The 11,856-nt window shown below is 33.3% G+C and overlaps 1 protein-coding gene across 1 annotated transcript; it reads right to left on the bottom strand.

The window, feature by feature from the left end:
* Positions 1 to 292: 292 nt before the first annotated feature.
* LOC139875641 (uncharacterized mitochondrial protein AtMg00810-like) lies at positions 293 to 589 on the bottom strand. Its single transcript, XM_071862961.1, has one exon. The coding sequence runs from the start codon at positions 587 to 589 to the stop codon at positions 293 to 295; it is 297 nt and encodes a 98-aa protein (XP_071719062.1).
* Between the last annotated feature and the right edge of the window lie 11,267 nt (positions 590 to 11,856).

The raw sequence follows: 11,856 nt of genomic DNA, 5'->3' as shown, positions 1-11,856 counted from the left end.
TTAATATTAATATTAACTAAAGTTATTTTATATAATTAGTGTAAACTTTAGTTAACAAAAAGTGTCGACTAAAAATAAATATTTGATCAATGTCAAATTTAATTATATATTACGTATGGATAATAACTCTATAGTCAAATTAGTCAATTCAGGTATGGAAATATGAGGGTTGTTATACATAATCTACTTCTTTAAGTATATCACCAATCAATCTTCTTAACCAAGTACATTCTTGAGCCGCCATAGTTGCAGCTGTATATTTCGCTTCCATGCTAGACAAAGCAACAACATCTTACTTTTTGCTACACCTTGAAATAACGGCGGAACCCATGTTGAAACAGCAACCCAAAGTTGAATGGCGATCATTGACATTACCCATCCAATCTGCATCTACGAAACCATTCAACAAATAATCATCACACTTCTTGTAGCACAAAGAGTGACCCATTGATCCTTTCACATAACGAAGGATCATTTTAGCTGCATCAAGATGAACATTAGTTAGACATTGCATAAATTGTGAAACAATACTAACCGAGTAAGCAATTTCTGGCCTTGTGATTGTTAGATATATTAAACTTTCAACCATTTGTCAGAACAACTTCACATCCTTGAGCTCTTTTCCTTGATCTTTCTTCATCTTGAGGTTTGGTTCCATTGGAGTAGTCATAGGTTTTGACTTCCCCATGTTAAAATGTTCCAAGAGACTTCTTGCATAACCCCTTTGAGAGATTAAGTAACCATTTTCTAGCTTATCAACTTCCAAGCCAAGAAAACAACCGATCTCCCCCGGATTCTTCATTTCAAAATGAACCGAAAGGTCATCACTCAGGTGAGATATTTTTTCCTCATTTCCTCCGGTGATTATCATGTCATCAACATATAATAACACCAAGACATGAAAACCTGATTCTTTCTTCACAAACAAGCTAGAATCAACATTAGAAATTTCAAAATTACAAAAGACAAGGTATTGAGCTACCTTACCATACCAAGCTCTCGGAGCTTGTTTCAGGCCATAAAGGGCTTTCTTCAACCGACATACGTAATCTGAAAATTGTTTTGAAGTGAACCCATTAGGTTGTTCCATGAACACCTCTCGACCAAGCTCTCCATATAGAAAACCATTCTTCACATCAAGTTGCCATAACTTCTACCCTTTGTAAGCCGCTAGTGAGATTATTGTTCTCACCGTTACCATTTTTGCCACGGGGCTAAAAGTTTCTTCATAATCTAGCCCATAACTTTGACAAAATCCACGAGCCACCAAATGAGCTTTGAACCGACTAAAGGTTCCATCCGAGTTCTTCTTTAAACTACAGACCCATTTGCAAGTAACCGGTTTACATGTTTCCGGTTTCTTGACAAGCTCACATGTTTCATTTTTCTCCAATGCATCAGTTTCCTCTTGCATTGCTTTTCTCCAGTCCGGAGAATCTTTAGCTTCTTCATAGCATGTTGTTTCTTCGATTAAGCCACCTGAAAAGAAACAATTTGTGACTGTATTTACCTCATAATCATTGAGGTGTTTTGATTGTCTCTTTTCTCTTGTTGACCTTCTAACTTGGGTTGGTTTTTCTTCACTAGGTGTCTCTTCTTGAGTTTGAGAAGCAGTTTGAGAAACACCATTATTTTCAATTTCTTCTTGAGTGTCAAAGTTAGGAAACATGCATTTGTAATCTCTATTTTCTTCACCATTTTCGCTTGGTTCGGAAAATTAAGAAGACACTTCATCAAATACCACATCTCTTGAAGTGGTAAACTTCTTTGTTTCTTGATCCATGCACCTCCAACCTTTCCTGTGAGAGTCATAGTCAACAAAAATACACTTTTGAGCTTTTGGGTCAAGTTTGGTCCGGTTAGCTTTTGGAATATGGACATAACAAATAGAACCAAACACCCTAAAATAGCTTAAGTTAGGCTTTCGACCATAAGCTAACTCAAACGATGATTTTTTTGTACCTGGCCAAGATGGTAACCGATTAGATACATGACTAGCACATTGAAATGCTTTCGCTGATAACTCTCTAGGCAGCCCTTTGTCACGTAACCAAGATAAGCATATTGAAACAAAGTAAGCAATTTTTCTTTCCGAAACACCATTTTGTTGAGGTGTATCCAGATAAGTCATTTGGCGAGAAATACCATTTATTTTACAATAGTTAAAGAAATCATTTGACATGAATTCTCCACCGTTATCACTCCTAAGAGCTTTTACCTTTATCCCAAATTCAGATTCTATCGCTTCTTTGAACTCTATGAAGTTTGATAAGGCTTCACTTTTCTCCTTTAGGAACTTCACCCAAGTGAATCGAGAATAGTCATTAATTAACACCATGACATAGCAATGACCGCTATAGCTTGGTGTTCTTGTTTGCCCCATCAAGTCCGTATGAATCAAGTCAAGCAAACCTTATTTTCGATTTGTTGACTTCTTATATGGAAGCCGGTGTGACTTCCCATATTGACATTCTTGGCATATCACCTCCTCATGAACAATTTTTAATTGTGGAATTCCATCAACTAGCTTGTGTGAGAATATCTTTCATAACATTTGATATCCCACATGGCCTAGTCTTGCATGCCAAATAGCTCCCTTGTCTGTTTGACTTGTTTTCTTCACATAAGCCTCACCTGTAGACAAAGCAAATAAAGAACCTTTCTTTTCTCCCGTAAAGAGAACATGACCCACAATCTCCTTGACATTCTCAAGGACTTTCATATATGTTGGACCAAAAAGAACATGTTTTCTGAATTTAGTTATTTGAGGTACCGAAACTAGGTTCTTGGTCAATTTAGGAACAAGATAAACATCTTCCAAAGTAAAAGTATCATTGTCAATATCAATAATAGCATTACCTTCCTTTTTAACTGGATGAGTTGAGTTGTCGGTCGTAATTACAACTCAATTTTGATTGTGATCTCTAATATCATGATGAAGAGTTCCGTCACCAGTCACATGATGAGAGCAACCTGAATCAACAATCCATTGATTCTTCTTAACAATCGTATCCACGGTAAAACATTGCTCCCATTTGACTTCATCATTGCTTGTACAAGCCACATTTGCTTTTGTGACGTTAGAACGACAATATCTCTTAATGTGACCAACCTTTCCACATTTGTAACATGTGGGAGGTTTCTTCTCATAGTTACCACCTTTATAACTAATTGACTCTTCTTCTTTTTATTTGCTTGAAGAACTCTTGTAGTTCTTCTCTTTTGAAAACAATACCGCATTATTTTCAAATCCTTTAGCCATTTGCCTAGCCAAAGCTTCTTGATTAGAGAGTAAATTCTCCAATTCTTTAACCGTAGGTTGAGTAGTCCACCCCTGAATAGAGGTTATGAACAGAACATACTCTTTCTTCAAACCGCGAATTAAATATCTTCTCAACCGAGATTTACTGATTTCTCGTTGTCATTGATCTCTGAAATTTCTGAACAAAGACTTTTGACTCGTAAGAAACATTCAGAAATTGTTGTACCTTCTTGTCTTGAGATTGCTAACTCATTTTCCAAGAATTGCAACCTTGCGGTATTTTTCTTGGTAAAGAGTTTCTCAAGAGTATCCCATACCTCCTTTAGTGAGCTAATATCACGAACGTGTTCTATGAACTCTTTGCTAATTGATGTCCTCAATGCAAATAGAGCTTTCCCACATTTTATCTTCCATTTTCTTCGTAACTCAGCTTGCACTGGAACATCTATGGGTACTATTGCATTACTTTCAGTCACAAGTTCCCATAGGTCTTGACCTTGAAGGTAAGCCTCCATACACATCTTCCAGTACTTGTAGTTGTTGCTTACAAGTCTTTCCATTCCATTGATCATACCTCCATTGTTTATGACCACCATTTTTGATAGCAAGAAACTAGTTTGAACTTTGAGTATTTTGAACACAAAGATTTAACTTATAACCAAGCTCTAGATACCATAAAACAACTAGTATTTGTTGTAAATGAAGGTTTAAGCAAACAAGAATGAACAAAGAATTTGCAAACTAAATGTGTATATTGGATTTATGATGAAATAATACACCAATATAGAGTTTAAATAGAAGGGAAAACTAAATGCAAGCCAAATAAACACACTACACACACTAAACACAAATGCAAGCCAAATAAACACACTACATACGCTAAACATACTACACACACCAAGTAGTTGTGTCATTTGCTTTAGAAAGACTTAATTTTGCATTAATTTTAACACTACCCCCATACACACCATAATTCTGTCCAACCGACTCATTTTTCTTTCGATTTTAAGAACCCAAGTAAAGTTTCAACCACCCAATGGTAAGTTGCAAGATTATTTTGCAAAATAAATTCATTAAACATACTCGCACAATTACTATTAAATCTAGTGCCCCTTCTATCTGTTGTATCACATACCTCATTCCAATCCCCAAACAACAGATAACGACCTGTATTATTATTATTATTATTATTATTATTATTATTATTATTATTATTATTATTATTATTATTATTATTATTATTATTATTATTATTATTATTTTATTATTATTATTAAAGGATGATAAAATCTCCCATAATTCTACATTTGCTCTTATTTGTTGAGGTCCATAAATATTAATCATGAAATAAACTTCAATTAAATGAGTCCACTTGCCCTAGCCTTCACGATAACATACTTTATACTGCACCATATTTTCTTTTTAATGAAAATGTTCGGATCCCACACAGATAATATCCCATTAGATCGTCCACAAGACAGCAAAATCAAAATATACATTGTTAGTTGTATGATAGTTAGTGTGATCCTTTTAGGCGGAAGGTGGATTATAGTCCTTTTAATTTGTTAAGGCGAATGAATGTTATCATATTAATGTGATACATATATGCGAGATTAAATAGACTCAGTTTTATAATAGCTAGTGTGATCCTTTTAATTCAAATTAGTGTTTTCACAATAAAAAAGGTTACACTTCTCTCTGCATCTTATGCATTGTCAATTTTTTTAAATTAGACAAAAAAATCCGCCTAAACTTCTAGGTGAACACGAATACTTTCTCCACCATACATACCATACCCGTTTAGGTAGTTTGGTTGGTTATTCATCTAATTTTTGTATCCCTTTAAATACTACACTCTATTCTTACTCGCTAAAGTAAGAATAATCCCTCTTGTATTTGGCCTTTTACCATTTACACCCTCATGTATGCCTTAATGACATAACTAACCTAACTAACTTTTGGCGGTTATTTGATGGAAGTAACCGCCATAACCTCCATAACTAGAAATATCAAGGGTGTGGTCATTTTCCATAATTTTTTGTCATTTATGTATTCTCAAGAACACCATAACTATGTGAGAAATCCCTCCATCGGATCTATGACATTATTATTAGAATCGACAATCTCTAACGAGGTCTTCATCATTCAATGCTAAGATTCAAGTTGGTTCTACAATCAAGTAAGTCTTCTTCATGTTATTGTTATAATGATTATGTGATTACATGAGATTGATCATAACTATGATAATGTTAATTCAACATGTGGTAGAGCAATGTTGAATTGTATTTATAACATTTATGATCGTGTAACCAAGATACAAAATTTTTGTATTTTTGATCCCAATCAAATCAAGTACTGATATGTAACTGTTAGATACATAAGTCAGGATCATAAATAATTAATTGAAATCTGAATCTTTATAAAAAAAAAAAAAAAACGTATCTGAACCTTGACCCATGCATATGCATATGTACATAATGTACACATGGTTGTCTTAATACCCCTGAATCCCTGATGACAATTTTTACGTATTTAATGATGTATGTGTGTGGTCAACAATAAAGGATTCCTAAATGGTCGAATTTTCTGTTTTCTTTATTGATGTATGTGAAGAACGTAGAAATAATTGAACACTATTCTTCAGTGATACAAGAATCGATTTCCACATAATGAATTCATATGTATTTTTTCTTTTTTTCTAATTCAAATGAATTAGTAGTTTCATAATTATTCCATTATGAACTATAATGGCATGATACATACATGGATACTGTAGCGTTTAATTGATATCTATGTTTAACAAAAAATAACGACAATAAAAAATGGTATTCCATTTCATGTTGAATCGTTTTTACGGTTTAGAGATATTAATTATCATGCATCTTTATCATTGCACATGAATTAAAACGGCACATATATCGTTAATTGACTATTACTCTTTAATGCATATGATTCGTGTATTGTGATTACGGAGTAAACGATATATAAGTCATATTCTAGTGAATTAATAATTATCGTTATTATTGTTATTATTATTAATGTGAATACATTGTTGAACACAATTAATTCATTAATGAATTTCTTATTTGAATATTTATAAGAATGTTTACTACACTCATTCTTATTAAATATAAGCAAATCAAACAAAAAATAGGATCTTGAATTGCAGTCAATATAGTTGATGGTAACTTTTTATGTTAATTTAGATAATTGACCAACGAATGGTTGTTTAAATTAATGTATAAGTTTAAGGTAATATCATCCTATGTAATTATTCAAGTTTTCACTCAATGAACCCAACGGCTATTTGTGTGATAACTTGAATAATGTAAGCATAATTAGCATGTATGTTACGTTTCTGCCCAAAGGTGATACATACAGTATGTGTGAATGCTTAGTCTTGTTTAAGATGTATAAATATTTGATTGTCAACTAAACCAACGTGAGGTTGACAATTAGGCACCAACATCTTATATGCCTATTATTTTGGTGTTCATGATAGGCTTTATGTTTTCATAATATGCCTGACTTTACTTATTTGTAACCCATTAATGTTTATTAGTTTATTTGAGCATACATTTAATTTTCAACCTATATCAACATCTACCTTAACTTCCAATACGAGTTACTTATCCGAAACTGGACCTGGTACGAACTTCTCAACAAGAAGAGACCAAGTGAAACTTGTTCTTGGAGAAATGGATCTCGATCATGCTCTTCAATTTGATCCTCCTGTTGTTGCACTTATTGAGGCTAGTACATCATATCATAAACGTGCTTATGAACAGTGGGAGCAATCTAATCGTATATCTCTCATGATCATTAGAATTTTATTCGAGTAACCATTCCTGACTCCGAGAACGTAAAGGAATACTTAGCTCCATAGAGGATAACTGAAGGTGACTTCAAAAGCCCATGAAAGTAATTCACTGCTACACACCCAAACACAAAATTGGACTTAAAAACCATTAGTTTCTCCTTCATTAAGTACCCATTATGGTATAAGGGTTACCGATTTAATAGCCTGTAACATCCTCAATCGGGCCTAGCTGTAAGATTACTATATTGCCTTTAAGTTAGTATTGTGTTACTATATGCTTTTATTTTTATTTAATATTTATTATTATTTATTGATGTGGTTAGGACCAGTTTGTGACAAGGGTCACAGAACAGGTTTGTTTATTTATTTTGGACTTCATTTGGGTTGCCAAATGATGTACGAAAGTTATTAGATAACTGGTAAATACCCGTGTGTGATGGGGTATTTTATTTAACATAAATATATAAGCAATATTCAGCTCATTTCTTTCATTTCTTGAAACTTCCACTCAACACCCGTACTTACTCTTTCACCTTACCAAAACCCTAATTACTAGATCTTGTTCTTGAGCTCAAATTAATCATATCTTCTTGTTCTCTGTGATTTACTGATTCTATCAAGGTAAGAATCATAACATTCCATGCTCTAATCTTTGAGAAAATTGGGTTTTTGTGTGAGTTAGTTGAAAGTGTGAATTTGGGTCAAAAATCTTTAAATTGATGTTGTTTTGATGTCAAAATTGTGGGTTTATAGTCTGAAATATGTTGTTGTCGAGTTGTGGGTAATTTGGATGTCAAAAACAAGCTCTAGAACAAGAATTGGTGATTTATGCTTGAAACCCATCAGTTTCTGCTGCTGTAGCTCGATGAATACAACCGCACGGTTGCAGGTTGCAACCACACGATTGCGTGGTGTAACCGTACGGATGCAAGTGCAACCGTACGGATGTAGCAGTGTTGTGCAACCGGGCCAGAAACTTGAAACCGCATGGTTAGATATTGTAACCGTACGGATGGAGGCTGTAATCGTACGGTTGTGTGTGCAACCGTATAGATGTAGATCAGTGATGATTTATAGTGAATTTTAGCTGTTTCTTAGCCGTTATGCTGCCCGTTTATTTATTGATGATCAGGATGTAAATTTTGAAAATGCATAAGTGTTTAGAAGAAATTTTTTAGCGAGCGTTTTTTTATACAAAAATTTCTGTATTGTGTTGTTTCGTATTAACGGACAGCAACTAACTTAATTTGCCTTAGGTTCAGGTGATAAGGATAAGGAAGCCGCTCAGTAGTAGATTATCTGAGCTGGTTGCTGGTATTTGGTGAGTGGGACTAACTAGAGAATATAGTATAGAGTAGCATGTTATATTATGATTGCCATACTTGTTAGATATACTTATTGTTGTGGTTAGTTAGTACGTTGTGATGACTGCATGTTAGTTGATGCTTGTCTGCTGGAGCCCAGTGCGTCCCTATTGTGTGGTAGCCTCGGTAGAAGAGATCAACCTGCGGGTTGGGTTTCTCATGTGGTAGCCTAGACAATCGATGTGTATATATATGTGAATGACGCGTCCGTCGCGTGTGTATTATGTATAAACACACGGTGGTGGAGGAACTTCTGGTAAGCCCCAGTCCGATCAGCTGGTGGTTAATGGTTTGGCCGAGCCGCCAGAGTCTCTGTAGACGGCACTTGGGTGATGTTTGTGTGTTATACTTTGTGACATGATTAGTATGACGGTTCCTGTATACTATTGTCTGTAGTTAGTTTTACTCACTTAGCTTCGTGCTAATTCCCCTCCATCTCCTCCCTGCAGGTTGTTAGCTTTTGTAGATTTTGCATTTGGGGAGAAGACGGGCATGGTGAATGTTATTTTGACAGGAGTCAACTCTGATGTGATTTTACTTAGTTAAAATGTGTTCTTTTGTAAACATTATACATTTGCGTCTAGTCCATTTAATATATGTATTTTGTATGTTGTCACGTTACACACTGGTAAGTGTAAGTTGTAATTAATTAATAACTGCTTCCGCCATGTATATATATATATATATATATATATATATATATATATATATATATATATATATATATATATATATATATATATATATATATATATATATATAAAAGTAGCAGTTTCACATAGCCCATCTAACAGTACCAGAATTGTCGAGACACACCATGCAGAGTTTCTTGAAAATGCTAACAACAGTGGGATCGGTTCATATAGAAGAATTGAGATTCAAGCGGCACGGGATGAGACACCAATAACTCATGTGCTCATCCCGAATAATACGCCACTTGACACCTCGAATTACTTCTCATGATCATCCAATTAATGTCGAGGAAAATGAACCGAACCCCGTGACTAATGTTGAACAACAAGAAACTCAACAGCCGTTAAGGCAGCCCACGAATTATGGCGATTATTATATCTAGTTGAATTAGGCTGATTTTGACATAGGGAAATTCATTAACCCCGAATCTTTTGAGGATGCCATTACCTTTGACCAATCAGCTCATTGGGGGGAATCAATGAAAGATGAGTTGAACTCAATGAGCAAAAGTGATGTTTGGGAACTTGATTAATTTCCAAACGGAATTGTTGATCGAAACTTGTTTGGTTGCAAAAGGGTATTGATGTTAAAGCGAAGGTGCACGAAATATATTATTTTTTAATATGAAATACGATACAAACTATACAAGTTTTATTTAATTTACGGATGGGATATACCTAAATCTTGCTACAACACTTATAGGCAGTGTACCTAATCGTATAGTAGTTTAGCTTTTAGTAAGTCCGGTTCATTCCACAGGGAGCTAGTGATTACGCACTATATTTTTAACAACTATATTTATACAAATATATATAGTAATAATAATATAAAAAGGGGGGTTTTACCGTTTAATGACCGGTTTGTCGATTTTATATTTTTAAGCGTAAAGATAAATGACAATAATTAAAGTGCGTAAAATAAATAAATAACGATAAATAAAATAACAGTAAATAAAATTGCGATAGAATATGAAATAAAAGAATTATGCTTATTTAAACTTTCGTAATCATGATGTTTGACGTTTTAATTTTAATTAATTGTTACCCGGGTTAATTGTCCTTTGTCCTGGTTTATTTGATACATATCTGGTTTTTGTCCATAATAGTCCATCGGTCATAAATATAAAGTGCGAGTGTCCTCGTCAAATTACCCTTATACTCGAGGTCAAATATTCCCACTAATTAAGGATTTAAACTGTGACGCAGTTATCACTTCTGTCAACAATTACACCAGTTATCACTGTAAGTAATTCACCCCTATTTTGATTAGATATGAATATTAATTTACGCACTTGATCAGTTTGAATAATCAATTACCCAACTCGAATAATTAATTAAATGATTATAATAGATTCCATATGAACGTCACTAAATAGGACAACCATAATTATTATTAATTATTAGGTTAATTAATTTTAAGATAGGTTCGACAGACTCCAATGAGTTGTCACTCAATTAGACAATACCCCCATCTATTAATAGTCAATAGTCCAATTTCCACAAGTGTCGGTCTTTTGCCCAAACCTTAATTATGGTCCAAAGTTCAATAACTCCATCTTAATATTTAGTCAAACGTCACGATTACTTCGACTTAAGTAAGTATAATAATAACTTAGTTACGAGACATTAATTTAAAAAGGAAGAACATAGCTTACAATGATTATTTTCGCGCAGCGTTACACGGACATAGTTTCGACTTTAAAACCCGTAAAACATTTCTTACAATAACCCAATTATTATTAATCTTAACTTAAACTTAAAATTATAAATATAAATTACATATAGGGAGAAAGAATGATTGAAAAAGGTGTGTCCATTGGTGTTGATTCCTCCGTCTGTTTATAGCAAAAGTAATCACTGTTCCAAGTTTGAAAATTTATTGATGTCCGTGATTGAATGTTGTCCATATTGATTTGGATGATTGAATTCTTCAAAGTTAGATTCATACGGAGAATTATTATTTATATTATATTATTATTATATTATTATTATTATTATGAATTATATATATATATATATATATATATATATATATATATATATATATATATATATATATTTATATATATATTATATTATATTCTTGTGCATAGTTGACTTGTAATTTTAGCTCCGTTGAGTCGTACGTTGATAGTTGGTTCATATCTCAGTTTCGAATTTTCGAACGCCTTTTCGTATGCTTAGATATCTTATACTTTGCATTCCGCGACTTGTACTCTTGTAATTTTTAGACGTTTCTTATCAATAAATGGAACCACTTGGATTGTATCTTGTACATTTGAGTTTTTTGGTCATTTGCGTCTTCAAATCGTTGTTTTCTTCTTTTGTCTTCGCACTTATTTATTTAAACGATTATTACATAAAAATAAAACAATAGTAACTAAAAACTTTACATATTAGAAGGATATTGATACTAAATATATGTTCATTTAGAGCACTATCAAATATCCCCACACTTGAACGTTGCTTGTCCTCAAGCAATACAGAACTTGAAATTAGATCACACTTCACTCGAATCATTTTTTTATTCTCACACTTTATACATCAGTGATTTTAATACGACGGTATAAACAATGATAGTAACGATGTGGTTTACAGTCCCACAAGACTATTAAAATTTAGATCCTTTAAGGAAATTGGATCTTTATGAAAACATTTGATCTTTTGAAAATTCAAGCTAGATTTTACCCTAGACAAGTTTTCCGGAATAACCCTTCA

The sequence above is a fragment of the Rutidosis leptorrhynchoides genome, chromosome 11, assembly GCF_046630445.1.
Source record: "Rutidosis leptorrhynchoides isolate AG116_Rl617_1_P2 chromosome 11, CSIRO_AGI_Rlap_v1, whole genome shotgun sequence".
Classification (NCBI taxonomy): Eukaryota; Viridiplantae; Streptophyta; class Magnoliopsida; order Asterales; family Asteraceae; genus Rutidosis; species Rutidosis leptorrhynchoides.
The sequence above is the reverse complement of the archived record's forward strand: the minus strand, read 5'-3'. Positions and strand labels throughout refer to the sequence as shown.